At 39.9% G+C, this 27,761-nt stretch overlaps 1 protein-coding gene across 5 annotated transcripts in view; it reads right to left on the reverse strand.

The window, feature by feature from the left end:
- The window catches only part of SORCS1 (sortilin related VPS10 domain containing receptor 1), a gene marked incomplete at its 3' end in the record, with an annotated part of 491,305 nt that overhangs the window by 5,929 nt on the left and 457,615 nt on the right, over window positions 1-27,761 (reverse strand). For all 5 annotated transcript variants that reach the window (XM_081268499.1, XM_081268498.1, XM_081268500.1 and 2 more), the window contains exons 23-24: window positions 23,795-23,926; window positions 14,583-14,682 (exon numbers count right to left, since the gene is read on the reverse strand). In XM_081268499.1, the coding sequence (XP_081124625.1) occupies window positions 14,583-14,682; window positions 23,795-23,926 (232 nt within the window). The remainder of the gene's footprint in view (window positions 1-14,582; window positions 14,683-23,794; window positions 23,927-27,761) is intronic.

The following is a 27,761-nucleotide window of genomic DNA, read 5'->3' on the forward strand; positions in this document are numbered from 1 at the left end:
TCTCTCATTAATTAATTACCCCTTTGCAAAAACCCTCCCTAAAACACTGGGCTTCAAATGTTTATGAGCAATATACAAGAAGGAGAGGCCTCAGAGGCTGGGGATGGTGGACTGGAGGGCTGGCAAGAGTTTGGGGAATAAGGTGTAGTGGACCAGATCAAAACATTCAACTATAGACAACCCTGTGGAGAGCAAATCTATGTTAGATGATTTTATATAACTTACTAAATGCTGTACTGAAAGTAAAAAACTGAACACTGGTATGGATAAACCTCTTAAGCCCAATCATTTTAAGTCAGGGACCATCCATATTTATAATAATATAATGCTAATTGTTATTAAATTTTCCCATATTCTACATGCAAGCTTTTCCCATTAAGCAAAGCAGATAACCAGTAAAATCACCAATGGGAATATTTTTTGTGAATTACCCAATCTCTTTTGCTCCTATTCTAGCAGTTGTAAGGAACAGAACCGGAAAGTGATGACGCATGTTATATTTTTGTGCACTACAGGGTGTGGATGGCTAAGTGAATATTTTTCAAGGGTAGTCACTCTGATGCTGGGGAAGGTATGATATACAGATGGCTCCATGACTTTGTGAAGTCCTGACAACAAGCCCCTGTCCTTCAAATGCAGTGATTGCTCCTCCCAGACAAAAATATAGCTTCTGCGAACACCAGTCTTCCTAAGTTTTCCCTGAGAACGCACGCACGCAGTGTTGGAAAACATCTCTCCTGACCTCCAAATCTTCTTCCACCTCAGGGTCAAACCTGTTGTACTTGTAATGACTTTGTTTGCAATTAATTTCTACCCTCTCAAGAACTGACATTCTGCAAATCTGGCACAGCTCCAGCCTAAGCAACAATCCACATGAACCTCGTGGAAGCCAGCATGCTGACCTTTACCTTCCATCAATTTAAGCAGAATCTGATGCCCAGAAATGCAGGTGACCTTTAAGCACCATTTTCTGTGGCTTGTTTCTGTTGAGAGCCGAGAGGTCAACATTCTGGTCATCAAGGTAAAAACGTTCAAGAATAAGTGACTGCAATATTAATGGTCTCAGTACAGATCCTCGGCTGCTTCTGTTCGGTCTGGTTTTCATAAGATTACATCCCTGTCACTCAGTGGCCACCACTAGAAAGTATACTTCATGTCACCACCCAGTTCAGTGTAAAACGAAAGCCAAGCCTTCTTCTTTCTCTTAGTGAGTTTAGTAGAATTGGCTCACTGAATATAAGGAAGCTCCCTGCTCTTTTCTCTCCCTGTAAGTCAAGCAGCACTTAATTAAGCTGTGAAATAGCTGTGTCGGCATGTGTGAGAAGATGGGTGCAGCCCTATTCTTGTGGAACACTCAAGGAAAATTTGCTTTCCATTTGAAATAAGAAAATAAAGCCTCAGTGCCATCAGCTAAGCCCAGGAACACTTCAGAATTAGCACTACGGTTGGTGGGATATCAGCAGGCAGGAGAACACCTTCCATGGACATCATCTCCATAGATTTTCACAAATGAAATGGGGACAATGATCCTTATTATGCATATAAGAACAGAGAAGTTCTCCTTGGTTCCTGTTACTCCGAAGACTTGGAACTAATAGACAAAAGCACTCATACTTGAATCCAAGTCATCACAGATACACATACACTCACATGCTATATACTCAGGCTGGTGGGAGATAATTAGAAATTTAAAAAGATATTTCTGAATATGGGCATTGGGACTAACACTATATAGTACAGGAAAAAATAACAAGTGACAAGCTAAAATTTTGTTTTAAAAGGAACTGTTAGAATCCTAGATCTTACACTTTAAAACGTAGATGGCATGTATACATATGCATTAATGTTTGTGTGTGAATGTGTGTGTGTGTGTGTGTGTAGAGAGAGAATAGAATAGAGAAATTAATCCTCAGGTACTCATCATTTAAGTCTCAACAGCCATCCACTGACAGCCAATCTTATTTTCTCTTCACCATCATCTAATCCCCACAGTCTCAACCACTGGATTATTTTGAAGCAGCTTCTATCATACAATTTCATCATCTGCAAATCTAAAAGATAAAATCTCTCTCCTCTCTCCTCATTATCAGGAAACCATCATCATATTGAAAACTAGATATTTGTAAAGTAATCTCCTAAGGCAAACCCTTCATCTGTCAGGGAATAAATGGAGGTCTAGAGGTGGTTAGAGTCAAGAGTATTTAAACTTCCTACCCTGGAAGTGAGCTCTGTCAGCATAGCTTCTTGGTGCCACCAAGAAGTAGACACAGTTTACTTGAAGGAGTGGCATCTGAAATAAATGAAAAACTAAGAGGAAATTCCTTGGCTAGGTCCTCACTAACACATATGAAAGCAAACTTACATATGCACCTATGCACATGCACCCATGCACGCGCGCGCGCGCGCACACACACACACACACACACACTCTAGAACTTTACCGCCCATCTTTGCCTTCCTCCTCCCATCTCTCTTCCCATCACAAGGTTGAATCTTTTAATCCTCAACCATTCACACTCAAATTGTGGTTCTTAAGGAAACAGTGTTAACACTGTTAGGCAATTAGCACATTTGTGTGGGAAAAGCAGCTTTTGTCCCCCCCCCCCCCCCCCCCCCCCCCCCCGGCCCCAGTTTCAAAACTCATGCTATCCCCTCCCTCTCCACACTTAGTCACTTCTCAGAGGCAGCAAGTGGGACCCAGCAGACAGCAGTGGAGAGAGATTGAGTGCCACTGCCCTCTGTGTTCCGTGGGTGGCTTCTGCTTGCTGATGTGTGCCTGGATATAAACGGTTTTTTACTGCTCCACACAACAGCGGCTGCATATCTTAGTTTGCCCGATACTTAGGTGCGTTTCTGTGTGTTTTGCTGAGGAATGGAAAGTGGTGATAAATGGGCTTTGGCTTGTTGTGTGGAATTAGCATAAATTAATCCCTCTTCAATTTCAGCCTAAACAAAGTAGATGTGCAGGAGGAAAGTGCTGAGCAGTTTTTTTCCCCCATTATAAGCGCACAGAGCAAAACACAGATACAAGCAGTGCTCCAAGTGACTCAACATTTCTAAGCCCCAAAGCTGGCACACACCATTTGAAAAATCCTAGGAGGATCTTAGCAATGCTTTGAATGATCATATTCTATTTATAAGGATCTGAGCTGATTATCCTAATAGGGATGCTCACATTAATAAACACATCTTCTTGTGAAAAATGATTGATGTGTATAGTCACAGTTGCACATCTGAGAGTAAATTTGAAACTCCCTATTTGGGGTTAAGTAACTGATAGGGTCCCATTTGGAAATCAGATCCTGGTTCTGCTACTTACAGGCTAAGGGACTTCCAATGACACTCAGTTTCCTCATTTGCAGAATAGAGATAAAAATCATGTTTGGTGTAGTAAGTTGTAAGAATGAAATGAGATGGGATTTACAAAGCACTGTCACAGCTTCTGGCACATAGTACATGCCTAATATTTTTACCCTGTCATCACGACTGTCATATGTCTGAAAGCATATTCTGTAGAAAAAATAGTGCTGAAGAGTTCCATGGTGAAGTAATTTTGGAAAATGGCAAACCCCCTTCTGAAGATTTATGATGCACATTAGGACGTCAGAGGTCTGCATGCCTGCAGGAAAGGAACTCCTTTACCTTTAGTATAGTTTTCCACCAATTCATCAGACCAGTATCCCACAAAGCGCTTGCCTCACCCTGAGAACCACTGTCCCTTGTACTGCAGCTTTTCCCCTTTGCTTACTTGCTTTTCAAGATCTGAAATCAAGGACATGGTAGCATAACCCAGTGAAGGCAGGCAAAATCCACGGTGGCTACCTTGTGTTCCCTCTTCTTCTACTAAAGGAATCATCTTGGAGAACTTCCACCTGCACTATGATCTGGAAACTCTCAGCTCCTACTATGTTTCTAACCCAAGAACTGGTGCTGTCTAGAAGTTACAGAAGCATACGAGTTCACCTTACCTTGGTTTTCTTTTACCCTCTCCCACCTCCCAAAGCACACCCAAGTCCAACTTGTAGAACTGCAATATGAAAACCCATGTGATCTGGAACTTTTTTGGGGGAAATTAAGGTGGTGCTGTAATAGCACAGAGAAAGCTTTCCTAGAGTGTAAAATGGGCATAAAAACTCATGCTCACTTGGCCAATGGACTTCTCTCCAGTTCAAATTCAACCGTGATGGTCTTAATGACTGCTATACCATATCGGGATAAAGCTCTGGGACCACAGGACAGAGTAGATGGGAATTGCCAGGGAAGTTGGCTAAGTAAGTAACGGAGCCTGGTAGACTGAGGCAGCTCTAGCACCCTAGGTTCCTCTGAACTTTGCCAAAACCCAGTTCAGCATAAATGGTCATATTGTAGGAAAACAAAATTTAAGCCAACCAGTCACAAATTGCCAACCAGTCTTTAATTAGGGGCTTCTGACTGGAATAATCCAATAAGGCTACTCCTCCACTTCAACCAGTCACATTATTTTCTTTGTCTTGCTTCAACATTCCACCCATAAAGGCCATTCCCAAGTGCCCCTTGGAGGATCCCCAAACTGTTGGCTATCTAATTCTACCTCTTCAATATTTGAAGAGTGCTTCAGTTTGTCTTTTAATAGTTCCAATGATTTGTGAAGAACTGTACGGAAATTACCTGGGGATTAGTCTTCAGAAGTATCCTGTCAGAGGGAGCTGAGGTCACTTGACTGAGTAAAGACAATCATGAGTCATGAGTACCTCCAAGAACAAACCTCATCATAATAAATAGACAGGGAGGATTCCTTTTGGTTTTTTATGGTTGAAGGTCAATGAGTAACCAGAAGAATGATAAGTTATATTCCATTTATGTCTGAGGTGTCAAAATGTATTCTACTGTCATGTATAATGAATTAGAACAAAAAATTAAAACACACACATACACACACACAGGCATGCGTGCATGTGCGCACACACAAAGAAATTCAATGAGAAACCCTTGTTATTCTATAAAGTATTTTTCAAAATGCAGTTTATGAATTTCTTAATTAGAATTACGTGGACTGTGGGAATACAGATTCTTATGCTGCAATGGAGGAAAAAACATTTGAATGCTAGGACTTGGATATGGTTTGAGTGTGTCCCACAGGGTTATAGGTGTTAAATTTAATCCCTATTGTGAGTTATTAAGAGGATAGAAATTTAAAATGATTATGGTGGTTAGAGGTGGGGCCTTTCATTAGTGATTAGAAGTAGGTAAGATCACTAGAATAAAGCTCCCATGAGTGAATACTAATGGCTTTATAAGAAGAGAGAGGGGGACCAAAGACTACAGACATATACAGATGCTCCATGTCCACTTCCAAACTCTACCAGCAAGAAGGCTATAATCAGATGTGAGTCTTGAACCTCCAAAACTATGAGCTTAATAAACTTCTTGACTTTATAAAGTTACCCAGTCTTAGGTATTTCATTACAGTTATGCAAAATTGACTAATATGATCTCTGAGACCGAGTCTCCAAAATCTATATATACATATGAGTGTGTGTATATACATATATGAGTGTGTGCATTTGCATATACATATACATAAATGACAATTATGCACAATCAGATGAGACTCATCACTCATAAAATTAACTAGGCCATATCTTTAGGGCATATCTGACTTTCAATTTTCTAGGTCATGAAAACAAAACAAAACAAAACAAAATATCTCCTTTTGCTATTAGTAGCTGAATCTGACTATGACTCTCAGAGAGCATTTTCTAAAAATTACCTATAAACATCTCAAGTCTCTCCTTAGTGAATTGTCAGCCTCATGGGCACTGACTACATTGCTGGCTCAATTCTCTAACACTCTGTGTCTAGGCCTTGTACAACAAGTTTGAAGCTTCTCCCACCAAGACGTGAAATCTGTTTCTTTCATCCCTTGAGTCTGGGTTACATGACAACATGCGTTTGGCAATGAAATGCAACAGCAGCGATGGTGTGCTCATCATGTGTTTGAAGACCTATGTCCTTCTGTTCTCTGTCCCTCATGGAACACTGCCATGATGCACAAACCCAGAACAGTCTACTGAAGGATGAGAGGCCATGTGGAGGACAGTTTAGTCATCCCAACCAACGCCAATCTAGAGCAGTCACTATCCAGCTATCCTTCCACATGTGGGACAGCCCAGCCAAGATCAACGAGGTCGTTAAATGGTAGCAGGAAGAACACAGACAAGACCAGAAGAACCGCCCAGCTGATCCACAGACTCAGAAGCAACAATAAAAGCTTATTTTTAAGATGCTGACCTTCTAGGTGGTTTGTTACAAAACCACGCCTACTTCCTCTCCTTAAAATTCTCTTTCAACTAGTTAAAATCCAACTGGCAAGTCTCACCTCTGGGTTCCACATTATCCAATACTTGGTAAGGAATTGGTAAGGCAGGTTAAAAATAAACCCATCTTAAAGAGAACACTTTAAGAATAAAGGAGTATGCTATTAGAGCTTGTACTGACAAATAGGTATAATCCAGGACAGTCCGATCACTTTAAGTAGAAGAAACTTGATTAGTATCTGAAGACTAGCTGGACCTAGGTTCTTGATTCTTCTTTTTATGTGTTTTCTCATTTTTTTTTCCCCAGACCAACACTTTCCAGTTGCCTCCTCAGGGCTGGTCAACTCAGGCCAGTTACCCTGAACAGTTCTTTCATGAGCTCAGGTAATTGAAAAAAATGAAAAAAAAAAAAAAAGACGACGACAAAGACAAAAGAATCTATAAGAAGCTGAGGAATAGCTCCATTGCTTATCTTTGATAGGTTTATGAAAACATCACATTCATTTCATCACGTTGGGATAAGAGATCTATTTAGATCTCTGAGCACCTGTGATTATTCATCTTAACACCATAATGATTAAATAATTGTCAAAAGCCACTGTTTGCATATATCTGTGAAACAACTGAATTATTTGAAGAAGAAAAAATTAATTTTAGGAAAAACAAAATGAAGAACAAATACTATCACTATTCAGTTACTCACAAGAGACCTTTAAATGATCACTGTGTAGATAATAATGCAACCAGAGACTAAATAGAGAAATGTATTAGCTGTGGAAGTTTCACTAGTACTAATTCCATTCCTAAGTGGAAAATGTTATGGGAACAATTTATTTCACTTTACATTTCAGAGCTCCACAACAACCATTTGACAGTAGCATCTGTAATGCTATGGCTTAGATGATGATGTAGGGTCCAAAGCTTCTTGACAAATGCCAGTTCTACCCTCACACAGGAAGTGTCTTTCTCAACAGGAAGCCAGAGGGCAGAATTCATGAGTTGGACAACCTAGGCTGAAATTTGGAGCTGCTAATGCTCCACCCTTACTCATCACATGTCCAGTGGCATCGACTGAAGCCTGGAAATATTAATTCTCTAGTATCTCTGTGATAATATCTTTTTATTATACCCACAAAAGAAATTAAACCAGTCAGCAAAACCATGGAAGCCAAGATGACACAAGATAACAGTTTTATTACAAAACCCACACATACCCTTGACAAAGGACAGTTATCCTAAATGTAACTGATTAAATAAAGCAACTGATAGACAGGCGGTATGAGTGACATTACTATGCACTTTTTAATATATATTTTATTTAACCTGAGATTTGAGGCTCTTCCTTTGAGAAATATTAACCTTTGTTTCTTTCTCTTTTTCTTTTGTAATCACGTGTATCCAAAATTCCAGAAGAACAATGACCTATCTGGAAATCTAAGGGTGGGACAGCATCCTAATTTTGAGGTATCTGTAGGGATCCAGTGAGATGTGGATGTATCGTTCATTTTCTGCTCCTATTAGCACATGAATATTATCTAGATAATATCATTTGTTTAACTCTCATAAAACTCATGGCTATTCAATTATATCTGCCACTAAGATTCTCACTCATACTTTAATCATTTTTCAACAGCTTCACGGCCACAGCGCTTGGCTGGCCTTTGCCATTCCTCTAGATTATAGATAGAGCACAACCCAGATTTGGAGGCACATTTCATTTTTCTCCCCGTCATCTACCTTTCTGCCAATTACATTGTCTCCAACTATGCCAGGAAATTAGATTTTAATGTACATTAATAATTTTCTCTCATAGTTAATATCACAGGCCCTTCTTATTTCTCTATTTGAGTGGATGTACTAGTTATAAATCAGATTCATTGCTGGAGATGGTTCCAACACCTTCCCTTGTTTTGAAGATGGATTTTAATTTGCGGAATGCTTTCCAACAGTGGTTGTTGAGGCTGGTGAAAGGGATGGCTATATAAGCATGATTTGGGAAACTTGCTAAAAAAAAAAATGCAGATTCCTGGATATTATCCCTTGGGAACTCCTGGGATGCTTCACTGTATGCAGTGAGATCTGAAAATTCTCTGTTTTCAAAAGTTTCATAAGTTTACTGAAATGCGCTTGGGTTTGAGAATAAACTATTTACAACAGAGATCTCCTACCATAGGTTAGAAACAGCTTTTCCAACCATAGAACTGGTTTTCACTCATTCTAATTGGGTAGAAGGAATGAGTCAGCCCTCTTCTTACTAGTTATTCTGTGCAGGAGTATCACCACTCAGATTTTAGTTCATTTGCCCAATAAACAACTCTTGAGAAATGCCAATAATCCCTGAAAAGTTATTGTTTGCAGTTTAGTATGGATTAATCTAGTTAGACTTTTGCCTACTCAAATAAAATGTCAGTGTGACCCCTCTCTTGCTGTCTCTTTATTCTCATGCAGAACCATTATCTATTCTAAGGTAGAATAATCAACACATTTTTATGCCACTTCCCAATGTCCCTGACCCCAGTCAAATATAAGGACTAAATTTATTCATGAATATGACTGCCCATAAGATCAAAGATTGCAGTTTGATGGAGCTTGAAAGATTTGTACCAGCAAATTAGGGCTTTAATTTACCACCTGTCAGCAGATTCCCCTCACCTGAGAATCTGGTAGGTGGTGGTAAATTTAAACTCAAAGTTGAATGTATTTTCAGGTCCTGATCTTCTCACATGAGTTTTCAAGCTCTGATTTCCAGCTTCCTGATTGGGTGTTTCACTTATGTGCTTTATGAGACATCAAACCCAACATAAACCACCAAACTTATCTTCTTTGACAACCAAGAAAGAGGCTTCTCCTGCTAGATCCTCATTGCCATCAAATAAATTACCATCTCTTGACATATGGGGTTGAAAACATCTATGTTATAAAGAGAAAGGATTGTGGACCATTATTCAAACATTATTTTTTTAAAAAAATTCTTTCTTGTACTTCTTTTTATTTTCCCCACATTTATCATATTTTACTATCTCCAACCTACACTAATGAGATTCCTCACTAGTACACATGGATGAGGGTCAATGAAGTTTATGATACAATGGCATATTTGTGTTCCTTGAAATTTTACACCCTTCCCCTTTGTCATAATTTACTTACAATAAACACACCAACTATGAATATTTGACAGCACATGTTTAGATGCCCTGAACCACATCAAACAGTGCATAATTTGATGCATAAACCAGTTGTTGCTGCAACGTTCTTCAAATAGCCTCTCAACCTGGCAGGCTTATTGCTTCTCCTTTGGGTGAACTTCCATTCAACCTAAAGTCTCATCCTTACCCAACCTTCTGCAACTAATATATTTTTTATTCTTTGTAGTTACAATTAGTGAATGTTCATGTACTAGCTAGCACCTGTGCTTCAAGTCTAGCCAGTATGGAGTGAGAGTCCTAACTCATTTCATGACCTCTGAGAAACCATAGGTTTTAAGTAATAATTGCAAAATGAGGCCTAGAGTCATGAGAGGCATAAGATGATAAATCTGAAATTATCAGAAGCAATAAAACAACTTTTGGCATTTCATGAATATTTTCTTAATGGATGGGATTTGTTCTTCCACAAGTACTTACAGAAACCAAATGGTTTGAATCAGTCTTCCAGAATCACTGGAAAACATTCCCCCTTAAAATGACTTCACTGCTCTTAAGATATATTATTCAAGTTGAGTTGCATGCCTGTAATCCCAGTGGCTCAGGAGTCTGAGACAGGAAGATTCTGAGTTCAGTGCTGGCCTCAGCAATGTAGCAAGGTCCTAAGCAATTCATTGAGATCTTATCTCTAAATAAAATACAAAAAAAAAAGGGCTGGGGATGTGGCTCAGTGGTTGAGTGCCCCTGAGATAAATCACCCATACCAAAATAAATAAATGCCATATATTTTATATATGTGTATATATATATATACACGCATATATATGTAATATATGTATATATACATATATATGTAATTCAGAAGGGCAAGGCAAATGCATAAGTGAGAGAGAGGGAAGGCAAGGGAAATGTCACAAAAAATGTTGGTTTGGTAAGGTGAGGATGGTTCCATAACAGGTATGTGACCTGGAGCCCCATCATGATGTGACATTGATTTCTGATATTGGAAACTCTCCTGTATGGGAGCAGAACATAGAATAAGGGTTAATAAGTTGTACTTGATTCACTCTTTTTCAGCAACAGCCTCTTGGTGGTCCTTCTTTGAGTCTTTCTCAGACATCTTTTTCTAGGACACAAAAATCTAGAGAGCATGAATCTAATTTTCCTTCAACCTGCCCATTCCCAATGCTTGCCACATATAAGCAATGTAATTAATGCCATATGGGAAAAATGAGGTGGGTTTCCCCTGGATGCTTATTGGATAAATATATGCAAGTCTCCACAAACCAGTTGTTTGGCGACAGGGAATATGACTCCCAAATGAATAAGTTGGATCTAAAAACTAACTGAGAGAATGAGATTTTGACTACATTGCTACAGTTATACATTCATTACACATCTAATTGCTACCAAAGTAATATGTACCTGCTATGTACAAGTTCTCTGCTAGGTACAATGATGAAGACTATATAAAGATACAATGAACCACACCCACAGTATTTAAATAAGAATGATGAAAATTATGGTAACAATTGGTCATGACCATTATCATCAGAAAGATATAGATTTAAAAATACATGTGAGTTCAGACCAGGAGAAGATGTTATTTAGGCAAAGCTCTCTGGAAAGTTTCTATGTGAATACTGGCATTGAGCTGAGCCTTAAAATACAAATAGAATAAGGGGATGAAGAAAGGTGAAGAAGTTGGGAAAAATATTCCAATCAGGGATAGCATGAGCAAAGACACACTTTAGTCAAAACATTGGTGCTTCCAGTCCAATTCCCATATGATGGTTTTTACTCCCTTTCCAACGCTCTGGATTATTCTGTAATGCCCCAGACTTTGTCTGCTAAACATGGTCACTGGCAGCCACAAAGTCAGAAATGCCTAAGGGAGCAACTGAGGTCATGTTCCTCAAACTTATTGATAACATGTTTCTCATCTCCTTCCTATTTTCATGCAATTTCAAATCTCTCCTGCAAAGAGAATTTCCTAAACATTTTCTGACATGTAGGAAGAAACCAACAAAACCAATCTTGGATGACCCTCAGGTATCTGCAAATGCTTATCTTATAGTCTCATGAAAGAAAACAGGGAACAAAATTTAAAAACCAAAATAAGGCTAGTGAATTCCTGAAAGGAGACAGTTCTTTTTCCCTTGGAGACAACCCAAATTATGAATTGCCGTTCTCACCAGCAACAGACTCTGGCTTGAACATTTTTAAAACAGGACTGCTGAACATCTGCTGAGCAATTAATGGAATGCAGCAGCATGTTATAATGGTCCCTGGGAAGGTATTAGCGATCCTGCTTATGAGACATGAAATGTTGCAAACAGTGGCCCTTTTCTTAAAACAAAACAAAACAAAACAAAAAAGTCATTTTCCCTCCCTACAAGGGAGATGTAAGAGAAAAGAAGGTGAAGTGAAGTGAGAATTCTTCCTCACTCTTCCTCCTTTTCTTCAAACTTCCTCCTGCTTCTCTTCTAGACACCCAAAAATGAATATGTTCATTTCAAATTAAAAGAAATTGTGGAAAAACCAGGTTCCGTGGTGCATGCCTGTAATCTCAGTGGCTTGGGAGGCTGAGTGAGACAGGAGGATTGTGAGTTCAAAGCCAGACTCAGCAATGGTGAAGCACTAAGCAACTCAGTGAGAACCTGTCTCTAAATAAAATACAAAATAGGGCTTGGGATGTGGCTCAGTGGCTGAGTGCCCCTGGCTTCAATCCCTGGTACCAAAGAAAAAGAAAACAAAGAAAGAGAGAAATTGTGGCAATTATCTCATCCCACAAATCCTTCATTCAAAGTGTCAGGCTTTCCATGTGTGAAAGGAGAACTCTCTATTGCCTTTGGTAGATAGAGTCTAACACCTGTTAAAATATTTTTTGTATTGTTTTTCTAAATCAGATAGCTAGTTCTAACTTAGAATCAATCTCAAACAAGAAGCTGAACCCTCTTAAATTTGGCTTCCTTGTTTCAATTGTTGAAAAGTGCTAATCTTGACACAAGTCTTGGCCAAACCAGTCTCAGTTAATTACCAAATTCTTAAATTCCTATTTTTCAACTTGGTCCCAGCTCTAACCCAATTCTTCTTGCATGAACATTTTATAAAAGAGCATTTAATTTAATATTTCAAATCCCCCCCAATAATCTGAGCAGTATTTGGCACATAATAAAAAAATAATAAGTCAAATGAAAATCAAACAGAAATAATAAACTATGGAAGAGAACTATGAGAGAAAGAAGAATGATGAAATGTTGGCAGCCTTCAGAGTTGAAGAATTGGAAACATGAGGCTAGCTGTCTGTCCAGCTTCACTTAGGATGCTCCCCCTTTCGGTAGATGATTCTGGTAAAAGGAGGGTTTTCTGATAAATCACACCAGTGCCGAGCACAACAGACAGCCTGAAGACGTCATTCAGAAGCTGAGTATGCTATAAAGCAAATTTTAGACCACAAAGGATGGACTCGATAGTGATCCCTTCAAATAGAGTTCAGTATGGAATATCAGGTTCAGTTGCTTTTCAACCTCTAAATTCATAGGGAGGAAGTAGCTCCACCTGCCACAGGAGAGGATTATGAGATCCAGTCTGCCTTATGAACAGAATAGAAAATTTAATTAAATAAATTTCACACCTCTTTTCAAAGGTCTGGATGACTTCTCAGAGTCCACTCAAGTAAGTACAGGTATTTACCCTGGCATGCTCCATACCCCTCCTCCATGTTGCATATCTATGAACAATGGCTTCTAAATATTTATTTCCTTAATGCAATGGAACTTTTAAAACAAAAATTTCCATGAAATTCTAAAAAAAGAAAAAGATGAAATCCAAGGGAAAGAAGGTCAGTGGCCAATCTGCTTGGCCTTTCTCTAGCCATAGAGTGACTTCTAGGGATTTGTCCTCACTAATTCTACATCCTCAATGTAATACCCTGGTGGCTGTCTTTCCCTAGTTCTTTGGTGTTTGGAATGATCTCTTGAATTCAGGCTATTTATCCTTTGAGATCCTTCCCAAAGACGACAACTTTTATAAAATTCCCTGTATCATTTTGACCATATACAATTAATCTCTGCTTTAAGTTTCCTACATAACTTTGATTTTGTTATTTAAAATAAAAAAAAAAACATAAAGCATTACCTGAATTAACCCAATCCTCGCACGATCCACTGATAAACTAAGGTTATCAATTCTGAGGCACACTGAATTTAGTCTATTATCTCAGCCTGCATAGTGAGTACTAGAACAAAATTGAAACAATGACCTGATTGCAAAAATGTAAAATAAAATGGAACTCAAGTGCTTAAATATGTTCTCTTGCCTCTTTATATAAATATTTATGCGCCTTAGTCAATTAAGATACCTCCATGGCCTATCATCCATGCCCCACTACCATCTCACTGCTACCATCAAACTTTCCCATGCCATAATCAGATTATGAGTTTTGTAAGTATTTTTACTCCATTAAATGGCAGCACAGTACTCTGTTAAAAAAAGTAATTTATAAATATTGCTCTTTTTATTTCTTGTTAATATACACAATTATATTTATTTATAAAATGCTTGAGACTATTTGTTTTGTCACTGAAATCTTTCCATAGCCTTAGAAGGAGGATTACTCCAATTTTTTACAGAAGTGAAAAAAGCTCAGTGACTTTAAGTGACTTGCAAAATCACGATCAACTTGAATTTTCCCTCCTGACTATGGTCCTACGTGACTTCTATGTCTCTGCTATTTCACCCGCAACACATTGAAGAAAGCAAATCCTTTTTAAGATGAATGATTTTAAAATAGGGCTTTGTAGAAAGAAGAAAGGAAAAAAGGTTACTTATAAGATCAATGTTAATTTCAAGAGTTCCATTGAGACGAAGAATGTTATCATGTGAGGAGATGAATCTTTAGTGATTCACTGACCATTTTTGACAAAGACATAGGAACCATCATCTTATTCTGTTGTCTACTGGTTCCCATTAAGGCAGAACCATCAAGAAAGTAAACTTCAAAGAATTGGTGCCAAATTTAAGATAGTGATGACATCATGTAGCCTTCAAATAAATAAATAAATTTCACACCTCTTTTCAAAGGTCTGGGCTTTCCCTTTGAGGGGGCCACTAGCCAGAGTCCTGGGACACAGAAACTGACCTGCTGTTAGGTGAGCTGCATGGACCAGAACTTGGACCCCAGGCTTCAACTCAAAGTGCACTGAGTTTTGGTTGAGCTTATGGATCAGTACTTCTGATATCTGAAAGAAGAAGTGTTATAGTTAGTGCTACCAAAACTGTTAACACTGACCATGAATAAAAATGCTGAGAAATATTACTATTCTTATTGAGGTATCCCAACATTATACCTGTAAATTGTATAAGCAAGTTTTATATGATTTTGAGTTATATTCTGGAGTATGTAGATAGAACTATTTTTAAGTATGACCAGACTTTACATCCTAATTGCTACAAAACAAGATATTAGCAAATAAGATCATTTCTACTTTTAAAACTTACCCTGTGTTACCTTAGAGAAGTCACTCTCCGTTTTCTCAGAAAGCATTTGTTATGCATAAGGACTTAAAAGAAGTAGATAAAAACTTCTTTTTTGTTATTATTATTTTTTTCTGTGGTGCTGGGGATCAAACCCAGTGTCTCACATGTGCTAGGCAAGCGCTCTACCACTAAGCCACAACCCCAATATACACATTCTGGTAAGATTCATGAGACTTCATTTGCCTTTCCTTCCCTCCCCCAAACCATACCCCATGGCTCTCCCAGACGAGGTACTTTGTGGGTACTACTGAATGGTAATTATTATTCTTATGACATAATAAATTGTATAGTTGAAACAAAGTGTATTCACAACACAAAATGTAGCCAAAAGGGGGAGTGATCCTATTTGCTCCTTGGGCAGGCACATGAACTGGACAGAACATAGAATTCTGGACCATGGAATATTGAACCTGACCATGGGGTGCAGAACTTAGTTTTGGTAAATAGTGCAAGGCAAGTTTTATAGATATGGTAAAATTCTATTCGGTTGTTTAGAGCAGACTTTTACTCAGTTTTGCTTATACTTTTGAAGAATTTCTGCAAAGCTATGAGGGATAATCACCCTCCTATTATTTTTATCTGGTATCCTTATCTATTTTTAATAATCTGTTTTAATCATAAAGTTCTTATTTTATTTGATACACTATTTAAATGTAAATAGATGCTTTCTGAGCATCATTCTGCTAGTAAAATTCTTCATTTCCCTCCTTTTTTCTTTTTATCGAGCTTCATTTTCTCCACTGAGTTGCCAAAATGATACTTTTGATCTCTTTAATAATTAAACAGGGCCTGGTGGCTTAGTTTGGCAGCACAGACCCTTAAAGAATGCCCTGGTTGGCAATAGAACTAAATTGCCCTGAAGATGAACTTCTCTGCTGAACAACAGGTGCCTGGGATAATTCTCCATGCACTATGGATGGACACCTGGGATCTTGAGTAATCCCAGTCTCTCAGATGCTGTCATTTGGCAAACCACAGAGAAAAATGAGACTTTTAAAACTATGTTGAAAACAACTTTTTCCCCTCTCTATTAAGATACTCCTTTTCTTGAGTACTGACAATCTTCCAGAATGGTTCCAGTTTATAGGAGGAATGGATTTCTAATCAATAATCCACCAAATGGATTACCTATATGTCCTGTAAGGTCCTTTCCTACCTTATTCTTTTCTCTTTTTAAAGATTATTGGGATATTATTATTATTATTATTATTATTATTGCTATTATATTTTTATGTGGTGCTAGGGATCGAACTCAGTGCCTCACATGTGCTAGGCAAGCACTCTACCACTAAGCCACAACCCCAGCCCTCCTATCTTATTCTTATTCAATTGGTAGGGTCTTGATAGGAATTTGACAATGGTTCTTTAATAAAGGTTTTCTGTGAAATACAAACATGCACATATAATAATATTTAATATACATACATATATGCACAAAATTGTATATGTAATTGTATAAAAATTATTTTAACTCAATATGAAAGACTTGTTGTAAACAAGTTAAAAGTTGACCTTTTTATGTAGAAATTATCACAAACAAAAGGGAACAATGTACTTGTAAGAGAAAGGCTTTTCTCTTTCAACCAGGTGAAGCTGTACTCATTTCTTATCCCTGTAAATGTTTTTCCTCAAGAGAGAAATATAAATAAGCAAACCAGAAAATAGATTTTATCAGAATAGCATGCTTCTCATTTATAATCTTCAGGAAACTCCCTTCTGAAAATGATTAACTTCCTAGACGTGTTTGGTTCCTAGCATTGCTTCATTGTTTTTTTCTGTATCATTTACAAAACTAAGCAGGCTGTGCAAAAATCATCGGGTAGCAGAAAGTATATTTCATTTATTTAACTTGCATTAAAGGACATTCAATAAAGAATACATACTCTGTGGGGAAGAAATTGTGCATAAGAAAAAAAACTAAGTGAAATTTACATTCCATACAAGAATAACCTCAATTAGAACCATGTACTTTTCTACTCAAATAAATTACTGTGAGACTGTTGACAGATTTTGACAACATTTTAAATATTTACTATGTTACTTGCAGAAATGCATATCTTGGATTGTGTGCGTCAGATCATGAGCTGGTTGCATATATTTTTAAGAATATTATATGTGCATTGAGCACTTTATTTTGATAAAATTGCTTCTCTCTGGCTGTTATTCCTAATACTACATGTCTGGTGTCTATGTGGAGTGGAACACAGAGCTAACTGGACAGACCTAAGTTTACCCAGTTCATATTTGAAGAATTGAGACTAGACTTCAGCTTTGTTTGACCCGTAATCTAGAGAATTTTCATTTAAAAATATAGTCTGTGAACAAGTTGACAAAGACAGCCGGAGATATGTAGAGAAAGTACTGGCTAAGTGGGCTTAGGAGATAGAAAAAAAAAAGGTTCATTTTATTAATTTTGCTGTCATCTCTGATTCATCCGTGAAGCACACAAGTTAAAATACCATCCCCAAAGTCAGCTGACTAATATGGGCCACAGGAATAGGCAATTCCTAATCTCAGGACTGTCACATTATTTTCACTAATCTGTACCACTTGTAATATTTGGGAGCATCTGGGCTTTGAGAAGAGTACAATAAATGCAATCCACAGAGAGGTGCAGGGTAAGACCTAAATGAGAAGATCAAAAACACTGGCCTGATAAAGATCCAAGTGAAACAATATGTAATATCTGGGAGAGTGAACCTGCCAAAGCAGGTAGAATTTACTTCTGTTTCTTTTTCTGTACTGTAAAATTGTGTTCCTATAATGCACCAATAAAAATACATGGAAAACAAAACACAAATTCTTAGCAAGTACATCCCAATAATTAAAACCAAAACATGAGCTTGATTAAAGGTTTTGGTGTTCATAGCCTTAAAAAATGCATATTTTTTAGCCAATTTCATTTATCCATTTATCCTCTGTACTGACATCTTCCTGATGCTGCTCTCCTACACAGTTCACTTCCTATTGTACTGTACCTAAACAATCATGGTCAAAGAAACAGCAAATTATTCTCAGTGTCTACTTATTAGGTAGACTATGCACATGATTCAAATGTAGCCCACACTTCAGTTAAATTACCACATCAGAGGACAGTGGGGATTCAATACAAATAGGATAAAGGCTAGAGGGACCTGCTAGAGGAAAAATACCAACTTTCTTCTTGCCTTCTTCATAAAAGATGAAGATCAAGTGCATAAAAGATGAAGATCAACTAGGGTGGGCTGAAGAAAGCATGGTAACTTCTCAGAGGCTTGAAACAATAAAGGCATACTTTTTGCTCACACGTGGTAACATATTCACTGTAGATAGATATTTCTTAATGATCACACAGGGAACTAGGCTGGTGGAGCAGCCATCTTAAACATTTCCATTTGCTATACCTTGGGAGGAGAAAACAGTTCTCAAGGCTTATGGGCACTTGAACTTGTCAGACTGCAAGTGACATGTATCACTTCCAATCCTAACTCATTGGCCTGAATAAGACCTGTGGCTCTGCCCAATCAGAAGAGATGCACAGGTATGATCCTACACTGCAACACAAAGGCAGTGGGCTGGAAACATTTAGTCAACACCTGTGATGATGACTACACAAATCTAAACCACTTTTAATTAAATTCAGTAGGGATAAGCAGTCTCAGATTATCAGAACAAAAATGTCAATCATTGAAACATGAAAACATATAAGCTTAAGATCAACAGAGCATTTGGCACATTTATAGAATGAGTAGCACAAAGAAGTGGCATCAGGTGAAGATATAGATTTAAAAATGGGTTTGGAAAATTTATCAATGATAAGACTAACGTTGGCCAAAATATAACGCTTATCCATGATGTTGGTATGAGGAGCACAAACCCTAATGAACATAAAAAAGCATTTGTGGCAAGATAATTGAGACGGAGCCTGGCCTGAGATGACCTCAGAGCTGACCCACTTGGTCATTCCTAATGCTGTCACATTTTAAGGTCCCTTCAAATAGCATTTGAGGAATCTTTCTCTTATATTCAATGGAGGAAGATTTTCCCCAACTTACACAACACAGTATCAGGATTAAATCACAGGGAGGCAATGCAGCCAAATGCTACCTAGTTAACACAGTTAACACAGTTCACGCAATCCAATTCTTTCTTATCAGAGAAGATTCAGCTTGATGAAAATGCTGAAGGAGTTTCCTGGATGATGTACAAGAAGAAACAAATCAACTACTAATAATTCTTTCCGCATCACCAGTTTTAAACTTATTCCCCCCAAAAGGTCCGTTTCTTACCTACTCTACTTTTAGTTATAGTTTCCTATTTCAGTGACCTTCCTTGTGAACTCCAGAGTACCTTTGTAATCCAAATCTTTGCATTAAAAATTCAGGACAAAGAAAGTAGACCAGGTGGATATAGAATACAACCTGGAAGTATTAACTACATTTCATAGTGAATCTTTAGTTTTCTAAAATGCTGCCAATAGTCTATTCTATGTTTATATCTGCCTCTGCTTTCTCCCTTTGATTTTGTATTCTGCCATCTGTCAAATGTGAAAATTAATACAAACAGACAAGGAAATATATTGTGATTGACATTTTACATGGACATTTTTTTTGTTCCTTTTAAACATTCTCATAGCCTTTAAGGATTCTCATAGCCTTTAAGGATTCTGAAAGAACACTAAACAACAGAGCAGCATCACAAAAAATCTCCCTGAGCATTGTGGCCTTCCCTCCTCCCATCAGGAGAGATGGGTGCAGACTCATCACCCCTGAGGACTTGAGGAATGCAGGGAAATATGGTTCTTGGAAGGCAGAGCCTGTTCTGTCCTTGAGCATTTGGCCTCAGCACAGCAGGATGTACTACCCCTACAGAGGCCACTGAGGGCAAGAGAGCCTTTTCTCAGTTGCTAGAGAGCTGAAAGAAAGACTGGTTGGAACCCTCCTGGAAGAAGGTCACTTGATTAACCCAGCCCGCCGTGATCCTGATAACAGCATCAAGTACTATCACAGGGAAGAATTTTCTATTTATTTTACAGAAAAGATAGCTCGATCCAAGCCAGCATCTCTGCTCCCCTGGGAAAGCTCCCAAAGGAAGCTCAGGGAGGAGAGTCCAGGGCCTTTGCTGGGTCTTTACCTCCCACTCTTCAGGGCCTGCTGGTCAGGATCCTTGTTCTTCCCTGCTGGGCTTCTGCACACTTAGGTTTACAAGAAAGAGGCCAAAGCATGAGGAGAGGGAATGAGGTCAGCCCTTCCCAAGTTTCCTCTAAAATTTAGAGTAATCTTCAAGGGAGAGGTTCATTTCTGTTGTTTGGATTTGCTGTGCATTTTTTTTTTAATTTGTATGTATTTCAATGTATTGAAAGTCAGTTGTGTTTGCCTGCCCAGTGGACCTTCTCCCTCCCCCTTCATCTTTCTGTGAGGGACCAAGTGCCCTGCTCTCAGCCCATTTGGTTCAGGAAGGGCTGCCCTAACCCCATGAGGCGGAGAGCACATAAAACACTGGAGTAGTCACTGTTCAAGCCTTCAGGGAATGGATAAGAGATCCCACTTCACCCAGGCTGGAGTGGTGAAAACTGCAAAACCAGGACTATGGCTGGTGCTGTCTGTGGGATGGAGTTGACAAAATGGCCACATAGCAGCTGGTGCTGGCTGTGTCCATCCTTGCTTTCTATGTGCTGGCTTCATTCCAAAACAGGCTTCACATATGGTAGTAAGGAAGACAGAGAGAGACAGAGAGAGACAGAGAGAGAGAGAGACAGAGAGAGAGAGAGAGAGAGAGAGAGAGAAGAAAGCAATTTGTAGACACTTCTGAATGGCTCTGAATTCATCCATGCTGGGACTGAATCTCTGGACTTCTAAATTAAGTGAGTTCATAAGCTCACTTGCTTTCCCCAGAAAGTTATTTAAGAGACTAAGTCAGAGAAGTGGCTCGAAAGATCCACCTAGATTGAAAATTACAGGTTTCCAGTGGGCAGCCCATTTCATAGGCCCTCCAGAAGTGTGTTGTTTTAAAAGTTGATTTACTGTATTTTCTATCAGGGTAATAATGTTATGCATAACCAAGACACCAATTTCTCAGGGGCTCTGTGTGGTCACCATGTTTATTTTGGTTTGAGTCCTGGAACAGACTGCAGCCATCTTCCTTAATCAGAGTTACAATCTCTAGCTTGGTATCCTATTTTCTTTTAAAATGATATAAGTAAGTCTTCTGTTCTAAACCTGCATAATTTACATGGGCTCACATCATTAATATACATTCTTGCCTTTTCATATTGTCCTTGTTTTTGTCTCCATTTTGTACAATCCCATTCACTAATTTTTTTTCTTGCTTACTCACCACACTCTCTTCCAATATACGTCCCTGACTATATGTCCATTTAATAAGACTTAGCTGTTTTTTTTTTTTTTTGAACCCGAGGGGCACTCAATCACTGAGCCATGTCCCCTGTCCTATTTTGTATTTTATTTAGAGACAGGGTCTCACTGAGTTGTTTAGCACCTCACTGTTGCTGAGGCTGGCTTTGAACTCATAATCTTCTTGCCTCAGCCTCCCAAACCCCTGGGATTACAGGCATGTGCCGCCGTGCCTGGTTAATAAGCCTTAACTTTGAATTTGCATTTCCACATCTCTTCCTATTATAAAATAAGCATAAATATAGCTATTATCAACTTGCCACTTATGGAGTATCTTCTATCAAGCAAGTTCCCCAACTGTATTATTTATTTCATCTTCTCAGACCCTATGGAATCGCTGTGACTTTGGCTACATCATTTAACTTTTCTGTTCCTTATTTTCCTCCACTATGAAATAGACACATGGATATCAGAGCTGAAACTAGAAGCCTGGTTTATATTTCACTAAACTTGTGATCTTTCTACCAAAATGGCTGATGCCCCCCATGGGTGCTGGGTGCTATGTTGCACAGTCTTTCTTCAAATGAGTCAGCTGCCTTAAGATCTCTGATAAAATGGTTTTTCAATGACTCATTCAGGCTGCCTGAGTACCTTCCCTCCGCAACCTGTGTGCCTCTGTGAAGGAAGCACCCAGAAGAGACAGAGAAGAGAGGGAAAGAAGTCCAAAGAAAATCGGCAGTCAAAGCAAGACACATCCTGCATAAACATGTTTAACAAATAGACCCTTCTTTCCATGTTTCCCCTCAAGGAATCATTGAGAAAATACTACAGTAAAAAAAGAGGGGGGGGGCTGGGGATGTGGCTCAAGCGGTAGCGCGCTCGCCTGGCATGCGTGCGGCCCGGGTTCGATCCTCAGCACCACATACCAACAAAGATGTTGTGTCCACCGAAAACTAAGAAAAAATAAATGAATATTGAAAATTCTCTCTCTCTCTCTCTCTGTCCCCCACTCTCTCTTTAAAAAAAAGGGGGGGGCAGTATGAAACATAGAAATGCGTGGATGATGTCATGCCTGGGAAAATATCTGGCTCTATCTCTGGACTCTCTCCCATACTTAAAATAATTATAATCTGGATTTCATAGAAAACTCCTAAAATTTCCAGAAAAGGAACAGCTGCAAATGTCCATATCTGAAGAACTTGGATAAGGATTAACTTCCCCTCAGGTTCTCAGCATTCTGTGGTAAGAAATAATTCATTTTTTCTCCTATTACATTACAGTACAGACAATAATTTGTAGAATATAATGGGAAGCTGAGCATGGTAGGGGGCAAGGTCAGATGCAAATCCAACAGGTTACCTGCCGCCTGCTCTCCAATTGCATCTTGAGAGGAAATGGGTTCATCCGGAACTTCTGGGAAGCTATGTTCTTCATGAATTACACACAGAGAAAATTAGAGAGGCAATTTTTCTGATGGGTGAGAAAGTAGCAGCTAAAAGGAGAATATATGCTCAGAGGTGGACTGAGCTTTAATTTGGGGTTGTTGTTAGTAAGGGTATTGTAGTTCGTAGGCCAACCTGGAAGACTAGAGATCATGGGACTGGATTATGGGTTTATTCAAAGTAAATTAAAAAGCTCCAAGTTCTTGAGGAGCCAAACCCAGTACTTATTTAGTGGTTGAGAGGAATCCCTTTTTAAATCTATGCTCCTGGAAGAATTGAGAAACCCAAATCCTTAGGTTTTTATGAGAACAACAGACCAAGACAAATCATTTTAGTTGAATGGATAAAGGAGAAAAATATCTTCCTCAATACAGAAGGAGAAGAGCCTTTTGAAGTTAAAAGGATGAGAAAGAAAAACAAAATGACCAAAGAGGGCAGGATACACACACACACACACACACACACACACACACACACACACACACACAGACACAGTAAGACTCCAGAAGTGAACGAAATGAAGAGAAGGTGAACCTTCACATAGCCAGAAGAGGAGCTCTAGAGCAGATATCACACAATCGTTGTGAATACAATCTTAGCACAGGATCAATGTTTTAATCAAAGTTGTAGTTTTTATAAAAGGTGTCATTGGACTCCCACGACACTCAAAAATGAAAGAAGTCAAGTAAGTTCTAAGTGAGCTTCTTGTCCATGTGTTAATCAGCTACTTGCTTTTTTCTCATAATGTCTTGAGCATGCTTTCATGCCTATGCACATAGATTTCTCTAACTAATCATAAATGCTGCCGAGTATTTTACAGTATGAGCAGTTCGGTCCTGTGTTGATTTGGTGAAACTACAGTTAGGGCCACTAGTGTGTGACTGAGAAATGGAGAACCAGAAAGCTGAAGACTCCCCAGAAGAGGTGGTGCTCCCAGACCCTGCTCCCCAGAACCCCTCAGAGCTGCTGTGATGGTGGAACTAGCAGTGGGGCAACCCAGACGGCAAGCAGAAGCTGAAAATGGTGGCTAGGGGACTTACCTGCTCCAGGTCCTCCAGTGACCTTTTGTTTTCTCCTGTTGGATCCTGGTAAGGCAAGACAAAGAGCTCGGCAGTGGTGGGTAAACCAGGCAGTACTGCCACCAGGATGTGCTGGCTTGGAATTCCTGTGGCCTGAGAAAGAGAGGCTCAGGTGAGTCCTGCAGAAAATGGTGAAAAGGAACCAGGTATTCAGCTGGGGTGTGGGTTAAGGCAGAAGATACAGGGAAGTGTGTGGGGGACATGAAGGCAGAGGCCTGGGTGCTCCTGGCAGGAAGGCACAGGAGAGGCACCCCTGGATCACAAGTGCAGACTCCAGAGAGATCCACAGAGGTTTCTTCCCAGCTCTGTCATTGTGAGACTCACCCATCACTTATCTTCTCACTGCCTACATTTCCTTATATAGAAAACAGGGACCCTCACTTACTAACTTCTTTATCTGCACCCCCAGGCCATCATTCCTGCTAACCCAGCTTCTTCCTTCGTCACCCAAGTGGAGATACTCTTCAAATCCACCAGTCATATTCTAATTATCAACCCAACTAGGACAGCCCTCAGGGGCTCCTGTTCACTTCTGTCCAGTACCAGAAGCTGATGGCCAGTCCTACTCCATGAGGCACTCTGAGACCTTCACTTGCTGTGCTCACGCTTCTCTTAAAATTAGAGATATTACTCAATTTCCTCTTTGCCTTTTTCTAGCTTTCCCTTAGGCTTATATCCCAGGGTGTCCCCCAATCCCTCTCTCTGCACAGTTCTAGGATCAGCAGTCATAATCCCATCTTCTCTCTTCATGGTCAGTCAGAACACACTGCTTGGCTCTTTCACTAGGACTTCCAACAAATGTATCAAAAAAAGAACTTGCCATCCCCCCACCCCCCCACCCCCGCCATTTTCATTCTATCTTTAAGGTGACAGGAAGTAGGCCCTTCCCAGATTCTCTAGCCCGAAGCCTTTCACTCACCTCCTGTATTAGACCCTCCTGACTCTGTTACATGCAATCATCCTATGAGACCCTGAAAAGTCTTCTTCCACACTAAGGCTCCTATTGATTCCTTCTTTCTTAAACATCCTTCACTGAAATCCCAACTCAATCTTTATGTGCACCCCATCAAGTTTTACCTGTTTCTCTGTGTGCCTGCCACCTCCCTCGGGATGTCTTTTCTCTCTGTTTGCAGATAGAACTCTGCTTACCTTTCATGAGTCATTTACAAATCCACACATTTCAGTACATCAGTCCCTAGTTTCTCAAGTAGGTGACTGTCTTGGAGCTATCTTTTTTGAAGTAGTCACAAATTTTCTAGGCATTTGATTCCTTATCGTGTGCCTGGAATTTTGCTAAGTGACCTATAGATATTGTTTTATACAAAATAAATAAATAAATAATAAAGCAAGCAAGTATAGTTCCACCTTACTTGGATGGTAAAAAAAATCACATCACAGGTTGGTGCCTCAGGATGCTCACTCTGAGTTTAGTGTTCAGGGAACTTAGTAAGAAGAGCTTGAGAATAACACCTATGGGGTAGGGAAGGTTAGCAGGCGTGGACAGGGGAGGAACTGAGCAGCCATGTAGGTCCAGTGACAGCCTCAAAGGACCTGTGGGGAGACAGGCTGGCCTTCAGAGGTTTTATAGGTTGGGCTGAGATAGCCAGGACTTTGTGTGTACAACCATACCTGTCCATCACTTGACTGGAGCTACCCTGTGAGATGACATGATCCAGGACAAGGCAGGTAAAGCCTCCGCCCACAGCTCCCTAGCAGCTAAGACAAGTCTCTCCTGAACCAGGATCTAGGTATGTGTCCTTATCTCCACCCCAGGATCTAGGTGTGTGTCCTTATCTCTACCCCAGGATCTAGGTATGTGTCCTTATCTCTACCCCAGGATCTAGGTGTGTGTCCTTATCTCCACCCCAGGATCTAGGTGTGTGTCCTTATCTCTACCCCAGGATCTAGGTATGTGTCCTTATCTCCACCCCAGGATCTAGGTGTGTGTCCTTATCTCTACCCCAGGATCTAGGTGTGTGTCCTTATCTCCACCCCAGGATCTAGGTGTGTGTCCTTATCTCCACCCCAGGATCTAGGTGTGTGTCCTTGTCTCCACCCCAGGATCTAGGTGTGTGTCCTTATCTCCACCCCAGGATCTAGGTGTGTGTCCTTATCTCCACCCCAGGATCTAGGTGTGTGTCCTTATCTCCACCCCAGGATCTAGGTGTGTGTCCTTATCTCTACCCCAGGATCTAGGTATGTGTCCTTATCTCCACCCCAGGATCTAGGTGTGTGTCCTTATCTCTACCCCAGGATCTAGGTGTGTGTCCTTATCTCCACCCCAGGATCTAGGTGTGTGTCCTTATCTCCACCCCAGGATCTAGGTGTGTGTCCTTGTCTCCACCCCAGGATCTAGGTGTGTGTCCTTATCTCCACCCCAGGATCTAGGTGTGTGTCCTTATCTCCACCCCAGGATCTAGGTGTGTGTCCTTATCTCCACCCCAGGATCTAGGTGTGTGTCCTTATCTCCACCCTGAGGGCAGGTGAAATAGTGGCTCAAGTACATTTAGGAAGAGGCTGTGATGCTTATGAAGCTGCATTTCACGGTGAAGCCTGGAATGGTAACCTGAACTCTAGGCCTCCTTTCTTCTGACACACACACAAACCAGCTCCCATTTCAGCTGAGCACATGCTGTTTAATGCCCCTATTAGATTGTAAACTCAGAGATTAAATTAAATCATCCTCATTATAACAAAAATGCTTCCTGAATGACATTTAATTAAAGATTTCATCATGATATGTCAATAGCAAAAGCCAATTTGATGAGGAATGGACCACTAATTTTATACCAAATTCTGTCACATAAATGAATAGGAAGAAAACTGCCAATAAACCGACTCTAAGTTGTACATTTTATAGGGATTGTTAGGGCACACTTGGCAATGTGTCCCTTAAGACTTAGGAAAGTAGCCAAGTGTAATTGCTGATCTCAAAGACAGGGTTCCAGGGGACCACAGGCTGGATCAGCTGCCTAGTGGGATGGAGTAACTGGAGAGTTTTGGGTACTAGAAGATATTACCACCCCCCCACCCTGTCCTGAAGGATGCTGAGCAACACATTTATTCTTGTTTAGCTGATTATAATATGCAGCAGCCTTAGGAATACTGATGAGCAGTGGTTTCTGGCCTACTGGACAGCTGGTGGGAAGGAGGCGGCCCAGGGCATCTAACCTCTAGATAATGTGAAGAGAAATCATCCCAGAAGGCTAATCACTGCTGAGCTGGTGCCTGAGCTGGTGCCCACAATCACCTGGTGGGTTTGGATTGTTGCCTGGGATTCTTAGGTCCCTAGGGGATCCCATGTCCCTAGAAGGTTGCAGAGTTAACCAGGTGGGCTGTGGGTTCATGGAAAGTTGTAAGTCATCTCAGTTGAAGAGCAGGAGAAAAAAACCAATTGTCACTCCAGGGACAGATGGCTCCAAAGGCAGAAAGTCCTTAGTCTAGTAGCTGCTCTTCTTGGTGGCCATAGTGTTGAAGCTTCAGTAATGGCATGCCTGGTGAAGCCATGGAGACAGAGCTGGACTGCAATTACCAGGAGACACATGAAGATCCCCCTTCTCTACCCCAGTATGGCTTCCATCCCTGTTTCTCCTTGAAGAAAGACAATAGACAGCAGTACTGTGGAACAGCAGGAAACCACAAAATGGAGATTCTAGCCTTGAAGGTCTGAGCCTGAATTTGTAGCGGCATGACCTTGGGCAAGTTCCTCGACCTCTTATACCTGTAAAAGGAGTACAGGCTTCATACCAATGCCATAGGCTTATCCTTGGTATTTAACATTAAACAGTATGAAGCACTGACAGGAGGGTCTAGAATATTTTAAGTGCTAAACAAATGTTAATAAAGGTCATGGTGTGAGGACTGGAATGCTGAGAGGCTGATTTGGGATCTCTTTTCTGACCAGGGTTCTCTGAATGTCTTATTATAT

Source organism: Spermophilus citellus (genome assembly GCF_964194105.1).
Source record: "Spermophilus citellus genome assembly, chromosome: 15".
Classification (NCBI taxonomy): domain Eukaryota; kingdom Metazoa; phylum Chordata; class Mammalia; order Rodentia; family Sciuridae; genus Spermophilus; species Spermophilus citellus.